The 25,794-nt window shown below is 42.4% G+C and overlaps 1 protein-coding gene across 4 annotated transcripts in view; it reads left to right on the top strand.

Annotated features, from left to right (window-relative positions):
- The first annotated feature begins 12,924 nt into the window (after window positions 1-12,924).
- The window catches only part of EEA1 (early endosome antigen 1), a 136,419-nt gene continuing 123,549 nt past the window's right edge, over window positions 12,925-25,794 (top strand). For 3 of the 4 annotated variants that reach the window (XR_012156717.2, XM_073327558.2, XM_073327559.2), the window contains exons 1-2: window positions 12,925-13,116; window positions 25,423-25,515. Coding sequence is in view for 2 of the 4 variants with exons in the window: in XM_073327558.2 (XP_073183659.1) it covers window positions 13,093-13,116; window positions 25,423-25,515 (117 nt within the window). In the remaining 2 variants the exon portion in view is untranslated. Of the gene's footprint in view, window positions 13,117-17,114; window positions 17,288-25,422; window positions 25,516-25,794 lie in introns of those variants that run through there. The other variant, XM_073327560.2, reaches the window with a different exon arrangement.

Consider the following 25,794-nt stretch of genomic DNA (forward strand, 5'->3'; position numbering starts at 1 on the left):
AAAAGAGCAAAACAGAAGTTTTCTGGTAACAGGTGATTCTCTTTCACACTTCACTAACCCCTAACAAACTAATCGCCTGCTTTTGCATTCCTTCTCATCACCCAAATCTCCCAGGGAAGTCAGCAGAAGATTTGGGTGCCCCAAAAATGCAGTATCAGGTCCATTATTTTTAATAATACCACAATGACATTTTGCAGTCTGTTAGTATTTCTCAATATATATTTTTTAATTATAATGAAAACAGCTATTAACGTTTGTTTGAAAGATCCCTTGTCTTGTCTATTTGGATTATGACCTTTTGGGGCAGGGACCATCTCTGACTATGAGTTTGCACAGCACCTAGCAGAAGCGGTATGTGATCTTGAATTGTGCCTTTGGGCACTACAGTAATACAAATGATAAAGAATATTTGAACACTTATACTAAATACTTTCTGTATGTGTGAGAATCAATTGCTTCTTCTTCGAGTGATCGTCCCGATTGTATTCCACTGAGGGTTTATGCATGTGGCACACACGCCCTGGCTCATGGTTTCTTCCAAGGAGATAAGGCATGGGGCAAACTGACTGCATCTCCAGTACCGACCTGAACTAGGCAGTGGTGAGAAGGAACTATTAGTGTCCTCTTGTGTGTGATGCACATGAAAAAATATGCAATTGTACATAGTTTTTTGGTTTTTGTTTTACCATTTTTATAGTAGTTTTTGTAGTTTGATAGTTTAGGAAAAGGATTGGGTTTCCTTTTGGGGAGTTTTGTTCTTCGCAAACATCCCCCTCACCATACCCATGTGTGGGTACTGGACTATGCCAAAACCCCCTGGCTTTAAAATCTGCGCCTCCTGCCCACGTTCCTTCTCGATCAATGACCAACACAGTGCTGCCTCGATTGCTTGGGAGAAGCCCACATTTAATTCAAGTGCATTATCTACCAGTTTTTCCCCCAGCCATAGACAAGAACATCAGGCTCTCCGCCTCTGGAAGCATTTCATGGAAGTTGCTGTGAAACCTCATTCAGACCCTGGTCGGGCAACCCCCTGTACATCAGCTTGAGGCTGCCGGGGTGTGTCTCCAACTTTGGAGTCCAAGGCCAGCACCAGTGGTGACACCACTAAAAGGGCTTAGTGGGGAGATAAGGAAGCATGCACCTAAGCATGGCAGTAAATCTTCCTCTAGGTCTAAGAAGGGAAGAGACTCCGTCTTTGAGTTCCAGTCATGGGGATGAAGCATGCCCTAAAGTGCACAAACATGAAAAGAAGCTGCACAAATCGATGGATCCGCTGGTACTGAGTGCTGACCTGAACACACAGTCACCATTGGCGTACCTCAGAGCTAGAGAGCCATCCGCTCTGGGAAAGACCATTGCTCCCTGTGACCGGGTGTATCAGTCCCACACTGGTACAAAAGGGGTTAACCCTTCTCTCTTAGCCGAGGAGACCCCACCCCACCCCATCCCCAGCTCCTCTGGGAATGCTCCAGCTGGAAGCAGGATATAAAAGCCAGCAGAGCAGCTCAGTCTGGGAGGACCACTGGTGGGAAGGAGGTGTGTTGCTAGCTTCTGAGGGAGGACCTCCTGCACTCCAGGCCATGGAGGCCAGACAGTTGGAGATGGACCCCGACACACCAGCTTGGGACATCGCGGAGAGGGGACAGACCGGAGAATCCCTGAGGTGGAGAACCCCAGAGACCCGGGTAGGAAGTAACCCAGGGAAGCTTTGCTGGGGAAACATTTACAGAGCCGGACCAAGGCGTGGCGTGTTTCGGCTGGAGCCCTGGCGAGCTGGTGGTGGGCAATTCCGCCATCGATAGGGCCCTGGGTTGGGACCCGGTGGAGAGTGCAGGCCCGGATCCCCCTAACATGACCACAGCCCACCACAGGGTGGTGGCCTTGCTCACCAGCATTATGGACTCTGGCCACCAGGCTGCACTGCCCTGAGAGCAAAGGCTGTAGTAATGACTCTGGCCATTGGGCCGCACTGCCGTGAGAGCAAGGGCCATGTCACTGACTCCGGCCATTGGGCTGCACTGCCCTGACAGTAAGGGGTGTATTATGGACTCTGGCCATTGGGCCGCACTGCCCTGAGAGCAAGGGCTGTATTCCTGACTCTTGCCATTAGGCCATACTGCCCTAAGGGCAAGAGCCGTATTATTGACTCTGGACACTAGGCTGCACTGCCCTGATAGCAAGGGCTGTGTTCCTGACTTTGGCCACTAGACCAGACTGCCCTGATAACAGGGGCCATATTATTGACTCCAGTCATCAGGCCGTGCTGCCCTGATCACAAGGGTCGTCAGACTAAGGTCAAAGGACCACACAGCCCCAGCGCCAGGGGCAGCCCTATAGACACAACTGCGGGGCCGTAACGCACCCAACCCACTAAACGGTGACGGGTGCATTAGCGCCGCGACACTCCTGTACCAGTTCCAGGAACTGAAAAAGTTCTCTTGACTCTGAGGAGATCGGGAAAAGCACCAGAGCCTCAGGAAGTGTTTTCCCTAGGAGAGCCAAGGTTCCCAGACCTTCTGGGGCCCTCTACTTCAAGGGAACAGCACTAGACATACCATATCTGAGGCATTCCTCACCCCCACTCTGGCCGTGTACATGTGTCTGATGGCTCTGAGGGTACCACCGATGGAACCAGTCTCCGCATTTTCATCTTCGGAGGACACAGATAAGTGATGAGATCCTTTCTTGCCACTACGAATATCAGTGGAGCCTTCTACATTGTGGCAGTATCCTCTACTCCAGCTGCTGCAGAGCCACTGTTCTCCTGCACCACTGGGCTCTCCTCAGCACGCTCCATATCTGTCATACTGGGCCTATTGGGGATCCTGGCCCCAGTGTGCTCCCTCAGAACCTGTCCCTTCCACCAGGGAGGCTTTGCCTATTTCACAGTCTCTGGCGTCTTCGACTAGATGCTCAGAACCAGCATGGAAGATAAGCCACTCAGTCTGGCTCTGACGATACTGCTGGAATAGGAGAGATTCCTGTTATCCTCACCTGATGCAGCAGTGACTTCAACATTCCCCTCCCCCCACTCCTCCTGACGACTACCACCAATTCCAGGATCTCCTGTGCAGACTGACTGGAGAGCTTCACATCCCCCTCGAGGAGATCCAAGACACTCAGCATAAGTTGCTGGATAATCATTGGTGTCAAGACTCCTACCAATCAATGATGCCATCCTTGAGCCAGCTCGCACAGTTGGGCATACGTCAGCCACATGTATGCCTACTCCAAAGAAAAAAAATATTATGTACCAGCCAAGTGGTCTGAGTTTCTGTTCTCACCCCTGCCTTCCCAAATTTACCTGTGGTCCAGGCAGCGATGGAACGGGCTAGGCAACAGCATCCATGCTCCATCCACTCTGACAGGGAGGGCAAGTGACTGGACCTTTTAGGCTGCAAAATCTTCTCTTCATCCAGCCTTCAATTCAGGACTTCGAATGATCAGGCATTACTTGCCTGTATTCTCACCATTTATAACCCATTATAATGAATTACCAGTGCAACACATGTACCCAGCGACTACTAACAAAGCCAACATTTATTATGTCTGCTCACGCACAACCCATTAAGAAATACATGTATTAATATTCATAGAGAGAGGGGACAGTGTTTTGAATCACAGACATTTGAACTTTCATACATTTAGAAAGAGCTTCTTATTATATTTGTTCAGATATGCATTGAAAACATCCAAGGACTCTCCTCTCTTCTGAAAATTACTCAAAAAGGTGACTTTTCAAAGAAATTCACTGAACTCCATTAAGTACCATTAAATCCTCACACACATTGAAAATGTACCCTGTTTTGTTAATTATTACTCAGAGTGCCAAAAGCCTAAGTGATTTAAATGACTCAATTGTATATACATACGACACTGAGATGCCTAGATATTGTATATATATATTAATATTAAAGGGTCCCCTGCTTGTCTTTCTGGAATTATAACATTCTTTTGGAAGCTGTTTGGCTGATACCTGCAATTTCAAAATTGTCTTTGAAATTACCCAAACAGTGAGTGGAAGGAGATGACCAAGGAAGAGCCCTTTATAAGACCTGAAACACAGACTGATTATATGGAGGCTAAAAGTGAACAGGTAAGAAAATATAGCTATTTTTAACTGCCTACAGTTTGTTCTGCAATGGAATGTTACAAATACTTTCTCTATTTGCCCTTTTTCAGTGCCACTTTTGCTAGCGTACATATGAAGACTGTTTAGCACAAGGCAATTCTTTGGAGTAAGAGAGGGTAAGAGTGGCGATGTGATAGGTGGGATCAGTGGCAGTTCTTCATAGTGGAATTTGAATGTGTTTTCTTGCTGTAGGGTTTAAACCTTAGGCAGATTAACCTATTGGCTGAATGCCTTGGCAAGGGATGGGATAAATGACTCAATGGATCTTTTCCATCTCTAACTCCTATGATATAAATATCTGGACTTATTTTTCACATGAACTGGTGAAAGTTTGGGAGGTTTTTTGGTCATGTTCTCTCACATGCTAGCCCTACTAAACTTCTGTCAGTTTTATGCACATCTCTTAAACCACTGCAGCAGAGACACATCTAGTAAAAGTTTGAACGTTCCCTAAAAGTTTGTTCCAGGCTACAAACATTTGTGGTTTCCCCTAGACTGAATCTAAAAAGAGGCTAAAGTGAAAAAATAATGAAATTCTTGGAGTTCAGACTTGCTTAAAAGCAAGATAAATGTAGTTATAGTAAAAGTTACTAATTATCCTATGTTAAATTTTAAAATATAGTGCTGCAAGTATGTTACATTAAATAACAAATGTAGATTTTTGTATTTTGGCAAAAATTTATTTTCATATTAATGGTGAGAAGTTTTCCATTTGTTCGTAATTGGGCATTATTTTTGTTCCACTGTGGATTTAGTACAGATGAGGAATGACATGTACTTTGCAAGTCCTATGAGCTCTGTCATACAGTGTTTTTTTTTTTTTTTGACTTTGTATTAAATGGCCAGTTAGTTCACTAGTATGTTAATATATGTGTGGACGCAAATCATTGTAATGTGCACAAACTAAAGTTAAACCTGTGGACACCCTGTGTAGACCTGCCCCTTGTCTTCACAAGGCTACAAAAGTTGTGACAAACAAAATTAGACTAGAATTTTCTGAAGGCAGATATCTTGTCCACCTTTTTTGTGATTTTCACTTTTATGTTTCTCATTTAAAGCTATTTTAACTGAGGTTGTGTGTGTCTTAATGGTATCATACCGTAGCCATTAATGCTTATTTCCTCTGATTTTCAGTCATGTCTATTATTTCAGTTTCTTGTATTGAACTGATTTCTGCCATTGGCACCTTCAGATTTGGGGATCATGAAAACAGGAATAGTGATGTCTGCAAGAATGGCAAGTTTCTGTTTCATTTTCTTGATTAAATGACTGTATATGCTCTCGAGTTGTTCTCTACATAGTTTATCAGCCAATATATATAAACTGTGTGTTTAGAGATAAAGAGGATCTATAGCTGAAATGCCTCTAGTCATGGCAGTTTTTTCCTTCCTAAATTTGTGACAATCTAGTTCTTCATAATTTATACCCGACTGAAGAAATGATTTAAGATCATGAGATGGGATCTTCAAAAGTGCTTAAGTGATTTAGGAGCACAAGTCCCATTGACTTTCAATAGGGCTTCCACTCCTAAACTACTTAGGGGCTTTTGAACAGAATCATAGAATATCAGCGTTGGAAGGGACCTCAGGAGGTCATCTAGTCCAACCCCCTGCTCAAAGCAGGACCAATCCCCAATTTTTGCCCCAGATCCCTAAATGGCCCCCTCAAGGATTGAACTCACAACCCTGGATTTACCAGGCCAATGTTCAAACCACTGAGCTATGACTCCCCCGTCTCATGAATATTTTCAATATATTTTAGTGCTGCATTAAGTTGTATTGCATGACTACTGATTACAATCTTTAATTTCCAAAGCTTGTTTCTTTTTCTAGTTGCTACTTGACCTTGTTTATGAAAATTTGGCAATCATGTGTTCTTTTGCCAAGTTGTCTAATAAGTAGTTTAGGAGAGGTAGTCCCTTTTACTATTGTCATTCTATTTTTTTAGAATCCAGTTTCTAGAAGATGTTTCTTAACAACTGTAGATGATTCATAAATATTTCTTTGTTGTCCCTTTGGCTGGTATTTCATAAGCACATACAATAGTTGATGTAATCATTTTCTAAACATTTGCAAGAGTTAATGTCTTGACTGTACTGATCTTAGCATGAAGAATGTTAATACTGAGATATAATCCTTGTTAGGGTCAATAACTTCCATTTGCTAAATTGTATGGTTTATTGTATTTTATTTAGATGTGGAATGGGGAAGAAACTTTGACTTGATCAAAAGTGCACCTGTTTTATTGCTTTATGGAAATCCATTATTGCAGTTCTTTGTTAGTGTGAGGAAAAAAATCTCTTTTGCATTCTTTTGATCTTTGTTGCATGCTGCATATGATATGTTTTAAATCTTCTATTCTTTATCTTTTCTATTAGGCAATCCATTTAAACTAGAGGTCAGTCAAGAAAAAGAAACTAGAGGTCATTGAAAACAGCTTGATGAAAATATCTGCTAAATATACAGTGACAGTCAAAATAGCAAGCAAAATGTGAGGGTTTATAAAGAAAGGGTTAGAAAACAAAACCCAAAATATGTTGGCTTTATATAAATAAATAATATACCCTCATCTGGAATAGTGTGTTCAGTGCTGGTGCCAACTCAAAAATACAAAGAAATATACCAAAAAAACCAGACAATGAAATTGATTAGAAGCAGGAAGAGACTTCACTGAAGAGACTGAAAGGAATAGCACTTTAACTTAGAGATGAACAACAGGGGACTTTTTAAGAGACATGTAAAATAATGTATGGTATAGTGAAGGCCAGTTGTGTATATCTGATTACCCTCTCTCATAATACAAGACAAAAGGGGCATTCAAAGAAACTGACAGATAAGTTTATATCCGATAAGCTAAATGCTTTTTTAAATGCAACATATACTTAACCTGTTGAACTTGTTGCCATAAAATATTGAGACCAAGAGCTTAGTATGAACAAAAGAAAGTATTAGAAATTTTAATGGATAATGAGAACTTCCATGGTTATATATGGTAGGATAAAAACAAAAGATGACAATCTCCATTGCATCCAGGCATGCACCAAATACTAAGGTCCAGATCCACAAAGGTATTTAGGCTCCCAACTTCCACTGATTTTTGTAGAGCACTTAACGCAATGGGTTCCTGTTCCATGACTGGGAATTACAGGCACTACTGCAATACAGACCATGATGAGGAGAATAATGAATAACTAATTAGGAAATCTATCTCCTCCACAGGCAGATTATTCCGTAATTGTCAATTATGGGGCTTCTTTTCACCTTCCTTTGAAGCATTTGGTATTGGCTGTAGTTGGAGATATGTAACCAGGCACAGACTCACTGGCAGCACCTCCTGCTGTTTGTCTCAGGGAATTAGCATTCCAGCCTCTAGAGCACCCTCTTCAGGCTGATGTCTCCCCTTGCTGCTGGCTCCCATGTCCCTCCCAGCACCCCAGTGCCCTTTTCACTGGGTACTGCCCCCTGGTAGTACCCCACAATTCTAGGTCTCCCCCTCCCAGGGGAACCCACCCACCCATTATCCCTACCTTGCCACAATCATAGGCTCCTACCAGTCACTAGCTAGCCCCCACGCCCTGGGGCAGACTGCAGTATGAGCCACTCATCACAGGCAAGGTTGGTTTTGGACCTGCTGCCTCTGTCTAACCTTGGGCTGTCCCCTGCAACCCCAGTACCTACTAGGCCACAGCCTGGGGCTTTCCTGGCTGGAGCTCCCTAGCTCCTCAGGTGCTTCCCCAGCCTTGCTCCAATCTCAGTATTCTGCTTAAGGCCCTACAGCCAGGTCCCTCCCTCTCAGAAGCTAAAGAGAGTATCTCTTCTGTTCCTGGCATCCCTGGCTTTTATAAGGCCCAATGGGTCTGTTTGGGGCGTGGCCCCCAGCTGCAGCTGCTCTGCCAATCAGCCCAGCTCTTCCCCTGCCCCAGCCCTCTCCCAGGGCTATCTTAAACCCATCTGAGCCTGAGCGAGCATCCACCCTGCTACAAGACAGAATACTTGACTATTGATTTGATCTGGTATGGCAAAACCTGTATTTCAATCAGTTGTTCCTGCTGAACTATTTGGCAATGAGAGCTGGGTTTTAAATTGTATATGATGTCAACTAAATAATCACAGATCACCTAACTAATTAGCTTTGGTTAGTAAATATTTTTACGCTCAACCTAATTATTAGCTAAATACAGTTTTATTGTGTCTGTAGCTTACTTGTATCCTTTTTATGTTGTGTTCTAGATAGGGGGGAAAAAAGCTTTAGAACAGATAGGGGTATTGGTTGATGCTGAGTAACTTATCCTGTGTTACACTGCCATTTCAGGGGACCCCTTGCCAGCAGCACCCTATGTGCGTTTTGCCTCGGATTTCTTTCTACATGTTGTTCTTTTTGGCCTTATAGGCCATTGTTTGAAAGAAAGGGAAAAATTGTTACAAATTATAGCCTGTGTTATAGAGGTCAGACTAGGTTATCATAATTTGTCCCTTTTGGCCTCCAAATCTATGAAAAAATGTAAATAAGAGGCAAAGGTGCCAACTTTTCATTGTGCCGGGGCGTGCTCGACCCCAGACTCTGCCCCAGGCCCTGCTCCCCCCCACCCCTTCCCTTAAGACTATATCCCAGCCCTGACCCACTTCTTCCTACCCTGCCCCTTCCCCTGAGCATGCCGCATCCTTGCTCCTCCCCACTCCCAGCCTCCTGCAGGCCATGAAACAGCTGACTGCAGCAGGCAGGAGGCATGGGGAGGAGGAGCTGATCTGCAGGGCCCACTGGCAGGCAGGCAGGCAGGAGGTGCTGGGTGTGGGGCGGAGAGGGAAGTGCTGGAGGGTGCTCAGCACCCACAATTTTTTCCCCATGGGTGTTCATAGCCCCAGAGTCAGCACCTATGATAAGAGGCATCGTGTATGTTAAGGACTATGGATCAAGGTGTAACTGAGAGGGAAAAAAAAACTTGTTCTGAGTGTTTGCAAAAATACCGTCAGGTTTTAAAATGTAGAATTTTCAGTTGACCGCCCAATTAAGTGTGCAATTGCTCATGCAAATTTCCATTTCCAGTAGTACTAGTTCTTATTTAAATTACTCATACAAAATATTTTTATTTGAGCATGCAACTGCTCAAGCATCGGTACCATATTTAGTGCTTAAAATACAGCCTTGCTATCTTTCACACCAACATAATTTCTTATTTAACAAAACCAGTAGGGAATTACTTAAATTTATTTTTTCTCTTACACAGCATGTCTCATCCACAAGATGGGAAAATTTCCTACAGGAGGTACCACAGAGTCATATGTAGTACTTGCTTGTAGAAGTTTGCGGGGAAAGTCCCATCCTTTTCCAGTCCTCTTCTGATTCAGCAAAAGTGCTGATGCAATTAGAACCCACAACTAGATTTTTTTTGGAATCTTGAAACTTATCACAGGCTAAAGAGCTGCCTGTTGGCTATTGTTGAAGATAAATGGACAGATCAGCCAATCAGACACAGGTGAGAATGACCATTCTGGGGGCAAAAGGTGTTTTGTGCCTCCTGGTTAGATGCACAGACCTGTTCTTTTGATTTAAAAAAAAAAAGTTACTTTATTTCCTCTTTCAAGGATTAGAAGTAAACAATATTAGGAAACAAGAGGGAAGAAAGTACTGTACTACAAGTAAAAGAGAATTGTCACTATACTTTAGGGACAGATCTTGCATTCTTTGTGCATCCAAAACTTCGTTTGAAACTAATTTGCCTAAGTAAGGACCACAAGATTTGCCCTAAGAAAATTAAAAACAGGACTGAATTGAGAGGGTTTAATAAAGATCTCCTCTGTGAAAAAGAAAGGGAGGCTGAGAAGGATTCTTTGTAGGCAGGGCCTTTTATGTGCTCAGTTTCTATAGTGTTTATAGGTAGGTGAAGCAAGCGCTCTCCAATTACTAGTGACAGTTTGGTGGCATGCGAACCCAGCCATGTGACTCTGTATACTGTGAATCTGCCAAGGCAATATATGCAGAAAACCCAAGCTGGTGAGAACATTTAAAAATTAAGTTTGAGAATTTGTTTATAAGGTTGAGCTTGAAAGACTGCATCAAAGGGAAGACCACAACACACAATGGGAAAGTGTCTGAATAATAAATAGATTTAAATTTGATTTTTTTTTTCTTTCTGTGGCCAGGACTGGGTTTGGGTGAGAGAGTACATTTTTTTTAAATTTCCTGAATTCTTAATTTGAGATCAATGCTATCATTAAAAAACCCTAAACTATCCTGAGAAGTAGAAGCCTGATCCAGCAAGATGCTAGAGTCCTCCTCTGTAAACGCAACATCCTCAGCTCTTTCTAACATAAACGGGAGCTAAGAGTGTTTAGGGCAGTGCGGGCGGCCGTGCCTGCGGACAGTCAATGTAAAACTGTATTGTGGCCTGCCAGCGGATTACCCTGATGGGCTGCAGGTTGCCCACCACTTGTTTAGGGTGATCATATTTCCCAAAAACGAAAATGGGACACAGCCAGCCGCTCACCTGAGGCCCCCCACAATGCTTTTGCTGGTCGCTGGAACCCTGTGGGCCCCTCCCCCCTGGAGCAAAGCTGTTGCCCCTGGCTGGAACAATGTGGGGGCCCCTGCATGCTGGAACACTTCCTCTCCCTCCCAGCCCTGCCTCCCCTGCTGCAGGGGGCTGGCATCTCTGCTTGCCCCCCGCATGTTCTTCCACACCACACCCTACTTTTTTGACAAAAGTGAGCATTTGTCCTATTTTTGCTTACCAACTAATCAAATCAACAAGAGCAAACTGGACAAATTCCTCCTTTTGAAAAAGAAGTCGGGATGGCTGGACAGGGCTTAAAAAAGGGACTGTCCTGGCCAAAATGGGATGTCTGGTCACCCTAGTGTTCAGGATTGGGCCCAAGGAGATGTGAACATGACAGGAGCTAGACTCCGATATTCTAGACTTCCCTCCCTCCCATCTGTGACATCATGGAATGCCACAGCATTTTCTCTGGTTGCAAAGCTCCTGACTGGGAGAACAGCACTATTGTATTCAGAGCAAGAGACAGAGCATTAATGATGTAACTAAAGCAATATCAAAAATTTTATAATAAAGACTGCAATTCAACTTTCCTTGTAGCTTTTACTGCCTCCAGTAAAGGCCTATTAGCCAACTGCAACAAAGATTTTATTTGAGAGAGATTAGTTACAAACTAGAGAATGTGCCATCACATTAACACTTACTTTTCTTGAACAACAGACTCTGGACTATGGTGTAACTTCTCAAATTCTCTCTGAAGTGTTTAGCAGTATGCATGGAAGCAGTTAAACTAGAATTAGATTTCCTTGCTTTCCCATTTGTTGCGTCAGAGATAAAAGACAGCAACCATCAGGTAAGTGAAGAGCAAATTTATTTGCAAATCCAAAAAAAATCTGGACTATTCACAGACGTAGAAAAAGAAATCACAACCAAGCTCTCAAAAGTAATGATCAAACAATGTTAAAGAAGCAGTTTAAAAATAATGAAAAACCCAGGAGGTAAAAACTTCTATTATATCTATTATAAATAAATACTAATTACTTAACTAAATTTATCATACTATGAAATAGTCTTACAACTTTATCTTAAAGATCTTCTGTACTTTCCACAGTATGCATCCGATGAAGTGAGCTGTAGCTCACAAAAGCTTATGCTCAGATAAATTGGTTAGTCGCTAAGGTGTCACAAGTACTCCTCTTCTTTTTGCGAATACAGACTAACATGGCTGTTACTCTGAAACCTAACTTTATCTTTCTTTAGGAGCTGGTGGTCTATCAATCCTGTAACCTAACAGATTCAAGGCTGGTAGTCTTTGCTTCCAAATTCTCTCTGGGTTAGTACAACTGCATTTTCTACGTTTAAGACAATCCTGGTTCTTTGTGGGTCAGTGGTAGTTTGCCATTGAATCCATTAGGACCAGGATTTGGCCCAGAAAAAAACATCCCCAGTTACTGAACACTTAAACATGAATTTAAATCTCAGTGTATGGGATTTAAGTGCATATTTAACTTTTTTTGAATTTAGTTTAAGTGAGAAAGTTCATTCCTCCGTCATCAGTTGCAGGATAGTTGATTGTGTCGCTAGATACTGCAACAGTTCAACATGTTCTCACAGTAGGTTTTTGGTAACTATTTCAGTGTGTCCACAGCATTTATAGCCATGGTTATACTAGGTATGGTCCTGGGATCCAGTGTTTTAAAGAGGAAGTTTATTAATAACCCCAACTGGCTTAATGAGAACAGGCTGGGGGCAGGTGCCACCTTCCTGTCCTGCTTCACTCCCCCTTTGTCCTTAGTACTACACAGACACGGTGGGTGAGATAATAGCTTTTATTGGCCCCATTTCTGCTGCTGGGAGAGCCAGGCTTTGGAGCTGAGAGTTCTTCTGGCCTGGCTCTCAACAGAAGTGGGTGGGTCCAATAAAAGCGATCACCTCGCCCACCTTGTCTCTCTGGTATCCTGGGCCCCACAGGGCGGCACCAGCCCTGCAACCACCTGCAGTGCAGCGTCCAGCCTGGTCCCACTCAGCTAATTGTTGCTGAATGTCCCGGGGGGCGACAGCCAGATCCCCAGTAGGGGCCCAAGGAAGCGCTGAGGGGAATGGCGGGGAGGGAGGCATCCCCGTTGGGCCCGGGCAGGCAACCCCAAGCGCGCTGGGTGGAGGCAGCCGCCCACTCCCGCAGCGCCGCTTGCCCCGACCGCGGCCCGCGGGGAAGCCAGAGCGCTCCCGGCCCGGCCCTGCGGGACAGGCCGCTCCCTGGCGGAGGAGAGTCCCCGCCCAGCGGCTGCCTGTCAGTGGCGGAGGCTGGCGCCGCCGTCCCGCCCCTCGGCTGCTGCGGCGGCGGCTCCTCCTCCCGGCGGGCAGCCCCCGCTGTCACCGAGCGCGCGGGCCGGGCGGCGCGGAGAGCGGGTGCCCCCTCCCCGGCGCCGCGTCCGCAGGCAGCCGGCGGGACCGGGCCGCCGTAGCCATGTTGAGGAGGATTTTGCAGCGGGTAAGAGGGTGACAGCGGCCGGCCCGGGCAGCCGCGTGGGGAGGCGGCTCCGCTTCCTGCTGCCAGCGGCGGCGGGTCAAGGCAGGGGGCAGGCGGCGCGTGTGGCAGCATGGCACCCCCCCGCCCCGCGCTCCGGCCTGCCTCCCCAGGCCCGGCTGCCTGCGGGCCCCCGCCCTGCCCCTTCGTGGGGGAGGCAGCACACTGCCTGCTAGCCGGGGCCCTCCCGCTGTGGGGCAGCCCGCTGGGGTGCGGCCCGGCCGGGAGGGGGGATTCCTGTCTCCCCAGTGTTCAGTGCCAGGCAGTGACCCCCGGATCACCCCCCTCCCCGCACACACAGGTAGTCTGGGCTGGGCAGGGCAGGGCCCCCTCGTGTGCCCCGGAATGTTTCTGCCCCGCCTGGTGCAGGCCGAGGCCAGGGAATCCGGCGGAGAGAGGGAGCGGAGGGATGCAGGCCCAGGACCCAGCTCCTCTCCACCTGACTCCTGCTGCAGTAGGTGGTGTCCGCCTGGTGCTGGGCTGGAGGCCCGTTCTCGTGTCAGGAGAGGGTTAATGGCAGGGCCCTCTAGCTGGGGGGTGTCGCTGCTGGGGTTGGGAGTCATTACTCACGCTCCTGAGTCTTGTGTTGTTAAACATACATTTCTTACGTCTCCCTCTGAAGCTCCCCGAGCCATTGTACACTCTCACACTCGCAGAAGATGAAAATAAATTCAAGTCACACACATTCTGTAACTCAGACCCACAGTAATCCTGGGTAGTATATTTCCATCCTACTTCCCTCTGGGCTCTGATTAATAAATAAACTCTAAAGTCAGTTGAAATACAAATGCAAGCCAGGACACCAAAAACTACCAGCCAGCTGTTGCCTATTTTAGGAATTGGTTCCTGTGTAACTTTAGCTAGGTTTAAAAATCAACTTGTGCTATTTGATTCTGGACCCCATCTTTCCTTCTGCTCTCCTCATCTGCCTTTAAAAAAAACCTCAGTTGTTTACCTTGCTACTATGTTGGTGTGTTACCTGTCATTCTAATAGGTTGTTTGTGGTTTAGATGGATGTTGACCATGCAATGTTAATGTGCAACAAAACATAGATGACAAACATGGTTGTCAAAAACATTTGGTTTCCACTGGAGTTGGATAACTGGTTCAAAGTGCAAAGGGAATGCCTTCATCTTTGGTGTTCAGCGTTGGGATGTACAGAATAGAGTTGAGTCACCCAGCTAGTTGAAAGGGTGTGCTCTAATTCCCGCATAGCTTTCATGCAATATCAGTGTCATGTAGAACTTAGTCATGTATAAGTGGTGAAAATAGCCAACTTTGGTATTTGACACCAGCTTTGAAAATTGCCTGTTTTCACAAGCATATTTGTGAAAGGCTTTGAAGGCTTTTGAAGTTGTTGTTCTAATAATACTCTGTGTAAGGAACATGTATTGAAACAATGATAATAAATCCTTGTTAGGTGTGGGAAGGAAGGATATCTGTGTACATACAGTATTGGTGTACTTTGAAGTATGGGGGGACTGATTTTTCTTGTGCCTCAGACTGTATTTCTGCCATAGTTTCTAATCAATCAAAGTTTTCCCCTCTGCTTATTTAAAAGTTACTGTTTACAAGGAGTAGTTTCCTGCCTGAAATATGACTTACCTTATTAATTCTTTGGGAACAGCAAAAAACAGGGAAACTTTACTTTTGGTGCTGATCATCTTAGTTTTATTAACATTAGTTGTTCCTGGGAAATGAGCTGCTGTTTAGAAAAACTTACACAGTTGTCGAATATGTGGCTGAAAATATAAATTTAATTAACATGATATTTTATAAAATCTAAGGCCAATATAAATGTTCCCACATTTTTAAAATTTCAGTGAAGACAGTTGTTTTTAAACAAACATTCCCTTGTCCTTTTTGAAACTCAAACTAGAACTAACTGTGAACAAAAATGAAACTGATTTCATTCATTTTTATTTTTCAAGTAGAAGGAAATACAAAATATAAACAAAAGGCATAATGACTATGTGAACTTTAAAAACCTTTCTTTTTCTTTGTTATTAGTAACATAAAGAAATGTTTGCTTATAACATATGATTAAGTTCAGTGTCCCTTTAACAGAAAATTATGTTAAAATTATACAAACAGTTGTATGTTTGCATGGGTTACATTAGAAGCAGCTCCTGGTATATGATTAGGGCCCTACCAAATTCATGGTAATGAAAAATGCATCACAGACTGTGAAATCTGGTGTTCAGCTGGGCATAGGCACGGACTTCTGCTCGCGCCGGTGGGTGCTCGACCCCCGCCCCTGGGCCCACCCTGACTCCACCCCTGCCCCCATTCCAACCCCTTCCCTGCCCCTATTCTGACTCCTTCCCCAAATCCCTGCCTCCTCCCCGCCTCCTCCCCTGGGCGCACCACCTTCCCGCTCCTCCCTGTTCCCTCCCAGAGCTTGCTATGCCTCCAAACAGCTGTTTGGAGGCAACAAGCGCTGGGAGGTGGGCAGAGGAGTGGGGACGTGGCGCACTCAGAGAAGGAGGTGAAGTGAGGTGGGGCGGGGAGGGGAGCTTGGCTGCCGGTGGATGCAGAGCACCCACTAACTTTTCCCCGTGGGTGCTCCAGCCCCAGAGCACCCACAGAGACAGTGCCTATGCTGCTGGGGCTCCTACCCTGTGCAGCACTTCGGCTGCTAGTCCCAGCAGAGGATGGGGAGAGAGAAGACTTCCTCTTTCCCTACATGAGCCACTCCCGGCGTGGGTCAGACCCACCTCTGGGAACCTGTCTGAGATGCAGGAAGCTGCACGACTTGAGCTATCGCCACCCAGCATGGGAGAGGCTGTAGCTTGAGCTGCGGAGAGGCTGTGGCTTGAACTGTCTCTCTCTTTCTCACACACCCGTGTGGAGAGGCTGCAGCTCCAGCTATCAGCCCTCCATCCTGCTGGGAAAAACTGGAGATAGGGTAAAAACCAGCCCCTCATTTCTGCGCTGCTGCTCGCAGTGGTGCTGACTTTAGAGCTGGGTGGCTGGCTAGCTCTGAAGGCAGCACCCCTGCCAGCAGCAGGGCAGGAGTAAGGGTGGCAATCCCACAATCTCCCTACAATTATATAAATTGTGGACCCTCCTCCCCCGACTCTTTTTTTTTAGTTAGGACCCCCATGGTTAGAACACTGGAAATGTCAGATGTAAACAGCTGAAAATATGAAATTGACTAATTGAAAAAAACCCTGGCCATGAAATTGACCAAAGTGGACCATGAATTTGGTAGGGCCCTATACTGAGTTGACAAAATATGAGGAAGACTCCTGACTTGCACTGAAGTTAATAACTATCCATAATTTTGTGCTTAGATTGTATGAATACATACTAGGAGTATAAGCTTTAAAAAGTGAGATTATATTCTGAAATGGCTAATTTAAAGCATGTATTGTTTTCTTCTATGCTTTTAAGCATGTGATATTTGTACACATTTGATTAATAATGAAGAAAATTATATAGCTTTTGCAGTCACTGAAACAGGTATATTTGTAATATTTTTTTTCTTTGTGGCCATTACTCGAATTCGGTTAATGTTCTTCTTCCTAAGCCAACAGGTAGTCACGGCTAACAGTATATCATGAATCCTGAAAGTGTGTAAAATAGGGAAATCCCCACCTTTATAACCTCTCACTTTGCATAGCAATTATAAGACAGCAGCAACTGAAGCTTGAAAAGCACTGTTTTCATTTCATTAAGAAATGTGATCTTTTTCTTTGAAAAATATCGTTTCAATGGTTTTTTCATAATAGAAATAAACCAAATACTTGTTACTATTGATCATAGCTCATTTTAGTTTTTGAAGCTGGCGTAACCAATCAGGGGTGCATGTCTTTTTTTCATTCCCCTCTTCTTTTTTTAATCAAGATGATGTGTTGAATATAATGGCTTCATTATCTGTTGTGTATTGCATCCTGTGTCTTGTCTGTTTTTTGTATATTGTCCGTTATAGGCTCCGTTCCTGCAATCATATTTGGATGGATGAACCTTTGCATTCATATGGAGCCCCATTGACTTCGTTGGGTCTCCATGTGGATGCAAGGGTCTGCCTGCATGGATCTTATTGCAAGATGGGGGGTGAAGACTTTGTCCTTTGAGGCAGGAGCTGTTTCATTTTACCTGTCTGTAAAGCAGCTGGCATTCTTCAAAATAAGTAAATAATAATATTATACAGTACACTGTGTTTCACGTATGTGAATTAGTTTAAGTAATAGTATTGTGTAATCAATTTCAGTGGATAAAAAATGGTGTACTGGGGGCTTTGAATGTTCTTACATAATGTTAATTTGAAATGTGAAATTACCTTTTAATAATTGGAAAATAGTCCTTTTCTCACTAAAATTCTGAAGGAAAAATGAGTTTGTGAGTAGGCTGCTGCTTCTACTTCTTTTTTTTTTTTTTTAAATAGCCTACACACCTAGTAAAAGAAAGGGACAAAGCTAATATCCTGAAAATTGCTCAGGAGCAGAGACTTAAACAAGCAGTGCTGTCTTTTTATATTTTGATTCTTGCATTTAATATTTGTTAGGGAATTCAGAATGATTGAACAATAGTAGCCTTGTGCTGTATTTAAATCTCTGCTTGGAAAATTGTGTAACTTCATGTTCATAATGTTTTTTTTTTCATTTATTTTTAAAGAAGTTGAGTTAAATCTAATTTGAAAAATGTTTTAAAGGGCACTGCTGATAAGTTAGAGTACAGCTGTACACAGAGAAGTGACTGTAAAAGTGACATCGGGGTGATCCATATTTATATTCTCAGTGATTTCATGACAGGTTTCAGAGTAACAGCCGTGTTAGTCTGTATTCGCAAAAAGAAAAGGAGTACTTGTGGCACCTTAGAGACTAACCAGTTTATTTGAGCATGAGCTTTTGTGAGCTACAGCTTCACCGATGAAGTGAGCTGTAGCTCACGAAAGCTCATGCTCAAATAAATTGGTTAGTCTCTAAGGTGCCACAAGTACTCCTTTTCTTTTTAGTGATTTCATGAGATGTGCTAGGTTTCCAAATTTAAAATAAATAAGTGTGTGTGTGTGTGTATATATATATATATATAAATAAAGCATCACTTGATTTTTCAAAAAGGAAACTGTTCTCTTCCCCTTGCTTTCTTTGGTGGTGGTGATGTTTCTGCATTCAGTTAACTTTCAGTTTTGATGATTCATGAAGAATACTGTGTAGTTCACCTTATTTTTCAGCAGCTGTATTGGCTCTTCAGTGCTAACAGTAGTAAGCTTGTACTTGTAGTTAAAATAAACAAATATGACTCAGGCACACAGGAAGCAGATATGTTCAATAAGAAGGTGCTAGTTTTACATAATCATTTTTCCAACGCTAACCATACTTCAGTGCTTCAGAATTTTAATCTTGTAAAAGTGTTTGTAGTAGTTAGCTTTTCTCTCCCTCCCACCCACATCACAGAAATTTATCCAGGAGTGAATAATTAAAAGACAAACAAACAAGAAAACCAAAAGGGCATGAGCCTTCTTCCACTCTCTTCTGGGTTATATGGTATGGACCATAGTTATAAAGCTGTGTGTATACACTGTGATGTTCATAGTGCATGGTACAGCAGTATTTATGCTTGAAGCCTAAACTAAATATGTGTATTCATAAATATTTAGTAATGGAAAGAAGAATCTTTTTAATTGATTCTCCAGTTTACTGATAAAGTCCATGTACAGTGTAACTTTGAAAGTTGTAGCGTCTTCACAATAGCCTACTAAATTTGTATTTAAATTTTTCATGGTAGTAAGTAGTTTGTCTCTGCTATATTGCTAATGGACATGCATGTTTCTCCAGATTTTGAAGGTTAATGCTTACTTTTTAAAAAACACACACAAACCCCTTTTCTAGCATGCTTTTTCCTGTGTTGTAGGCTGGAATTGTCTGTTTTAAGTAAGCATTTTACTTTCAAAAGGTTAAAAAGATTTTACCATTATTGTTTAATAACTTTGGCTAGTATTTGCACAACACCAGGAATAAGACATGTCCTGCAGTGCATTTCAGTGTGACTATAGCACACCTAAAGTATTTCATAAAGCAGGGACTTTACTCAAGCAAGCGGTAGTAACATCTTACATTATATAGCACCTTTCATCCTGAACATTGCAATAACCATGCATTTGCAGGGCCAAATGCTTTAAAGCAATTTGTGTTTTACAAGCTATCAATATTTAATATACATAACTCATGCTGAAATGCAGTCATGTCTGCGGTGAAGCATGGCAGCTGTTTAACCGTGTACAGTACCATTATGTAAGAATTTACAACGGAAAGAGAATAACATTTTCTTTGTCATTAGTTGCTTCAGCAGATCCCTGCTCTTGGCATTAGCTCATCCTCTGTAGTGGAGGCACACATCTCTGGCATGGACACGCATGTTCCAGAAGTGTAGGTCTAAAAGTGTCCACCCTCCCATATCCCTTTCTTTTCTTCTATGTAGGTGGGCTGCAGAATAGTCTTCTTGCATCACTGCCAAGGTTAGCAAGTTTGCTCATTTTTCTGTACTTCCATCTTTCTATTCTAAGGCTTCATTGCTAAAGTACATGAAGGAGCGTTCTTTGAATTTTAGGTCCTGAGGGATGGAACCAAAGTAAAGGGGTCATTCAAGGGGTTTAGAAAAGGTACATCCCTTAGTGCAGACGCTCTCTTCATATCAGAAAGGTCTGTTACCACTTGGGATAAATTTGTGTACTGGAGACATTTGAACAGATGGGAACCTAATTGGCTCTGAGGTTTCGAGAATTTAAAGTTCCTCTGTTGTTAGGGTCTGTAGGAAAGTCTCTCCATCATCCTCAGAGTTGAGCAGCTTGTGGTTCTAAGAATTTCCTTCTTATAAAAAATGGGTTAAACAGCTGATCTGACAGTCTGAAGTTGCTGTTTCTATATGGGAGAAAAATTTAGTATCTGAGTCTCTGTCAGTGTGAACATGCATATATCTTCTTTGGGGTTCCTCAGTGCCAGGGGGTGGGGGGATATACAAGAATAATATTTGGGCATAACCTTTATGTACTGTGTGGCAAGGTTGTTCTGCCTCAAATTCATAGAGTTTCAAGGTGAGGAAAAGTAGAGTAATAACAAGACATGTATTCTCATTCCTCCTTCCTCCCACTTGTCTAAGATAGATAAGTCTTTCATCTGGGTATGTGCACATTAGAGACGAAATTTTGCAATAGGAGTAGGTGAAACCAGCAGCATTTTAGTCCTGTAAGCTCTATGGGGTGGGGACCATGTTTTCCTTTAGTTTATGTACAACATCTAGTATTTTGTGTGTATTACAGGAAACAAATTCTTAATTAGAATTGAAGAGATTTCTTCTCTCTTCCCAGTGGAATCTTTTGATTTTTTTTTTCTCCCCTCTGGATAACACAAAGGTGCTGGGAGCGGTATGACTGTCCTTTTTCAAAGTCCTGATTTCATTAGTTGAAAAACAGATGAAACCTAGAGCACATTAATGGAGCCAAGGATTATTGCCCACTACTTGGAGGCTAGCCATTTAAAAATGCACACATACATAACTAGTTCAAAGCCCCTTTCCTTTTCACATTAGTCTCACATGGAATCAGATCCTATTAGACCCTACAGATCTTATGAGTGTCAATCTCAGAGGGCTCAATAGCCTAAGGAGTGCCAATACCAATCTTGCTCAACACCCATGATGACATTGGGCTTGATTATCCTCTCGCTTATGCAAGGGAAACTCCATTGACTTTAGCAGAGCTACTTCTTGTTTACACCAGTATGAGTGGACAGTCAGACCCATTGTGACAATCTGGTCCAAGTAGCAATTTTGCTGATCAAGTACAGAGAACCTTTTCCATTAGTCCCCCTCATCCATGCTGTTAAGGACTCCATTTTGTTGTCATTTACAGTTTGAAGGGCTATTACTATGGGCCATTGGGTTCTTGGTTATAAAAAATGGTTCCACCTCTACTTCTGATAAAAACCTAAATCCCCTTCTGCCCACATCCATCTCATGTGAAATTGAGGGGAGAAGTCCTCCCTTTTTCTAACTAGGAACAATAAAGTGGGTTCTAGGATCTTTTAGTTTTAGATTACAGGTTTTTACTCTCATTGCTTTCTCATTCCCATGAAGAAAAGGAGGTCTGTTTCCAATGCCGATCTCGACAAATGTTTGAATAAAACAAAATTCCATATAGTAACGTAATTCCTTCTCTTAGCAAGATTGCTTTGGAGTTGGACACTCAAGATGCATCCTTCACCATCTCAAGAAGGCTAACACACATGAGATATCTAAGGTTCAAGTTAGGCAACAATAATTTCCCGTACAAGTTGCTCCTGTTTGGACACACTGTTCCTTCACCCAGTTCTTTATTAGTGGCATTTACTCACCTCTGTCATCTAGAACTTCAGGAATATTCATACTTAAACTGTTGGTGTATTAGAGCTTATTACCACAACATGAGATTTGGGCGTGGTTCAGAAATCCCTGTCCGAAGGTTTTCTGGCACACTGGAGTCAGTGCTTGTATGCCTTTACCCTCTGTTCCCTTTACTGCAGCACAGCTGATCCTAGGAGCCCAAATTTGGGCAAGTCTGTTCTTGTTCTCAGATCTCTTTGCTCTGGGGAGAGAATCACTAAGGCCTGGTCTACACTGGGGGTGGGGGGGGATCGATCTAAGATACGTCGACTTCAGCTACGCTATTCTCGTAGCTGAAGTTGCGTATCTTAGATCGACTTAGAATCACTCATTTTGTGTCCTTGTGACGCGGGATCGACGGCTACCACTCCCCCGTCGACTCCGCTTCCGCCTCTTGCCCTGGTGGAGTTCCGGAGTTGACAGCAGAGTGACCGGGTATCGATTTATCGCGTCTACACTAGATGCGATAAATCTATCCCCGATAGATCGATCGCTACCTGCCGATCCGGCAGGTAGTGTAGACATGGCCTTAGTCTCTCAACCTGGCAGTTAGGATCTTTGGACCTTAGTTGAGGAAGAGTTATATTTAGACGAAATCTAGTAAAATTTATTAGCAAGTTTCCAGATCTTCACATAGTAGACATATGCTTTAAACATAAGAGTGTTGCAGTAGTTTGACCTGAAGGTTGGCTATTGACTGACTGTAGATGTAGTTGTAGCTCACAGGGTGTGGATGTGAGTTAGAAGCTGTTTGTCATCAAGAAAGGAAAGGATAATTAGTGTCTTAAACGTATACAAATATTCTTACATCGCATGATATATCATTTAATCTTGTGCTAATATTCCTGTGCATGGGGTATCTCCCCAGGAATATCAGGAGACTTTCCTGCTCTTTGCTGCTGGATATTTCATACCTTTCTAGAAAACAGTGATGTCAGCAATTTAGCCCTCCTTGAGTACCTTGCCTGTTACTTTCACAATGTAATATACCTAACTCCCCTCTCCTGAACTATTATCACATTGCTCCCCGCTTTGAATCCCTCCACTGAATCGCTATGTGTTAGCAGAACTTTATACAAAAGATGTATCAGTTCCTATAAAGAACACTGTCTGTTGTTACGAACAATTTTACATATTCTTCTGTAACTTGTGGGTGCTATTGTGTTATGAACTTCAGATAGCTTCTTCAGTGTAGCTTATCTGCCGCATGAAGCTTTTGTCACTGCCTTCAGGACCTTGCATGATACCTTTGCCCCTCCCTACTTATCTGACCTCCTCATTTTTTGTGTTGCTCCCTGTCCCCTTCATTTCACCGGTGTTGCCAGCCTTGATACCTTGCTTTCCTATAACAGTCTCTGTACTTTCTTCCATCCTACTCCCCACCCATGGAATACCCTTTCTTTGTTTATACTGATCTCATTTTTAAATCCCATCCTAAGACCTACTTCTGTTGTGACATCTATAGGAAATTAACTGGTTGGTAAGAAAGCAATGGATGGTAGCTGATACAATGTAAAAAAAAAACAAAAAAAGTTATGAGAAATACCAATACAAGTGCCAGGCATCACCTTGATGTATATATTGTGTTTATATATCATATTCCTTTCTTCCACCTTTGATCCATTTTTTGCCTTTTAGATTAAAAACTTTAGAGGTAGGGGCTATGTCCTCCTCTTCTGTGGTTAGAAATCTACCATATTATGGATGCTGCTGCACTCTAAATAATTTTATAGCTAGAATGAGACTATATTGTTCTCTCATGTTGTTTTTTGTCTTCTTCCATGTTTCCAGCAAATAGGCTAAGTAGTGAACAGGACACGAAATGGATAAACTTGTAGCCGTAGCCATTTCAGCAACAACTAAAGGGGGAGGATGCAACAAGAAGAGGTTCTCTCTTCTCCTATCTCTTGTCATGGTCACCATTGCCCACCTCTGTTAGGTGGAGTGCATTCTGCTAATCTCCCCCTCCCACAACCACTCACCTCATCCTATTTGATCTTCAAAGACTTCTTTAAGGTGTACTGTATGTTAGCAACAGTACAGTAATTAGAGGATAGATTTGATCAGGTGTATTTGTAATTAAATATAATTTTAAATCTAAATCTGTAACCCTGGTGGGGGAAAAAGGAAATAGAATACTATTTATAAACACAAGTAGAATCTATACTTCAATTTCAAACTAAGGGAGAAAATTACATTTAGAGGCATCTTTATAAAGGACTATTTATTGATTTGTTTAAAAATTAAGATTTTGAAATTTTTTTCCAAGACAAATAATGTTAGGATTTTTCCGTTTCTGAAGTCTGTAGACAGAACTTATTCATATAGCTCTCTCCCTTTTTACTTTAAAATTCTGTATGCATAAAGTGTGAATACCTTATATAAGATCAAAAATATTTCCAGATTGCCTACAAAATTACAACATCAGTACTTCATTTGGGTTCTAACCCTGTCAATGCAATTCTTAAAGTAAACTTTGATTTGGCTCTAGATTGGGAGTAATTGATGGCCAATGGTTCAGAGACCAAAAGTAAAAATTTACTATCAGAGTAAACAAATCCTTGTTTTTTCAGAACAATCTGGACCCACACAGAATTTAAGAGGGAGAAAAATTTTAAGCTATGGAATTTTTTTTTTTTAATTGGCTGTTTCAATAACTTTCCTTGTTGGGGAACGGGTTTCAGAGTGGTAGCCGTCTTAATCTGTATCAGCAAAAACAACGAGGAGTCCTTGTGGCACCTTGGAGACTAACCAATTTATTTGGAAATAAGCTTTTGTGGGCTAGCAAAAGTTTATGCCCAAATAAATTGGTTAGTCTCCAAGGTGCTACAAGGACTCCTTATTGTTTTTGCTGATACAGACTAACACGGCTACCGCTCTGAAACCTGTCACCATGCACGGCGCTGAATTTAGCTGTATGAAGTGGAAATCCATCAGCCATGCATCTGAAGTGGGTTCTAGCCCACGAAAGCTGATGCCCAAATAAATTGGTTAGTCTCTAAGGTGCCACAAGGACTCCTCGTTGTTCTTGTTGAGGAAGTTTGGTTGAGGATGCTAACTTTCTTTTATGATTCTGATGAAGCAGTGGAACTTTTGAGGTAGATAAGAGAAGGAAAAATGAATCTCTTGTTGAAAGGTAGGATGAATTGGATGAGGATTAGTAACCTGAATATATTTCACGAGACTTTGAATGAAGTAGTGTTTACTTAATTTGTTTACTGGTTTGAAACACTAATTTGGAAAGAAGCCTATACTGGAAGCAAATTAAAATATACAACTTAATGTTATAGATTCCTTGTTCAATAAGCTAGTCTAATTTAATTGGAAGTTTGATATAGAAGCAGTTTTAACTTTAGTTTTCTACTTCTCCTCTATATTGAAATTTTGTGATTTGTAAAGTAATATATTTTTATTTACTTACTACCATATCAATGGGCCTGCTTTTGTCAGCTTTTCTACTGAATAATCTGACAAGTATAAAAATATTGTTGTTTTAGTTATTCAAATTCCACAGTCTGAAGAATAGTGTGTTAGTATTTATTTTGTTTAAGAGGCTAAATTTTAATTTCTAGGATTTTTCTGTTGAATAACTATTTAACTGTATTTAGCTGTAATTTGAATGATAAGTGAAGTTTGGCTTAGTTCTTTATGTATTAAATTCTTATATATTGTTATGTATTGATCTATCTAATAAATACTCCTTACTCAAGTGGTGATGTGAGGGCTTGGCAGTAAGTTTGGATTGTACGCTATTGCATTGACTATTTATGCAGTGTTCTTGTCAGTTTGTTCAATTTACTGTGGATGTAAAATCTTAAAATTATAAACAGATTTATAAAAGAGATTCCTTTTTGCAACATAGACTTCAGACTCAATTTAATAAAATTTATACTTCTTCCATTTCAGACTCCAGGCAGAGTTGGGTCTCAGAGCTCGGATTCGGATTCCTCTGCAACCCCAGGAAATGCAGTGGATGTGAACAATGAAAGTACTTCAGAGGTACTGTAGGATAACAATATATGGGACTAGGTTCTTACACTTGGCACTGATTCACCTCTCTTTGAGAGGGACTTTTAATTAGGCAAAATCTGTATAAATGGACAAATGCATACAAATGTGTTGTACCAGGAAATTAAAAAATGTTTCATAGCATGCATGTATTAGTGAGTTGAATTTGTGAAGTTTGCTAGCTTAAAATGAGCAGACATTCTTAGTAGGCTTCATAGTGAAATGTTAGCCCATATGCAGTAAGTGTGAACAAGAAATATATGAAATATA

The sequence above is a fragment of the Lepidochelys kempii genome, chromosome 1, assembly GCF_965140285.1.
Source record: "Lepidochelys kempii isolate rLepKem1 chromosome 1, rLepKem1.hap1, whole genome shotgun sequence".
NCBI lineage: Eukaryota > Metazoa > Chordata > Testudines > Cheloniidae > Lepidochelys > Lepidochelys kempii.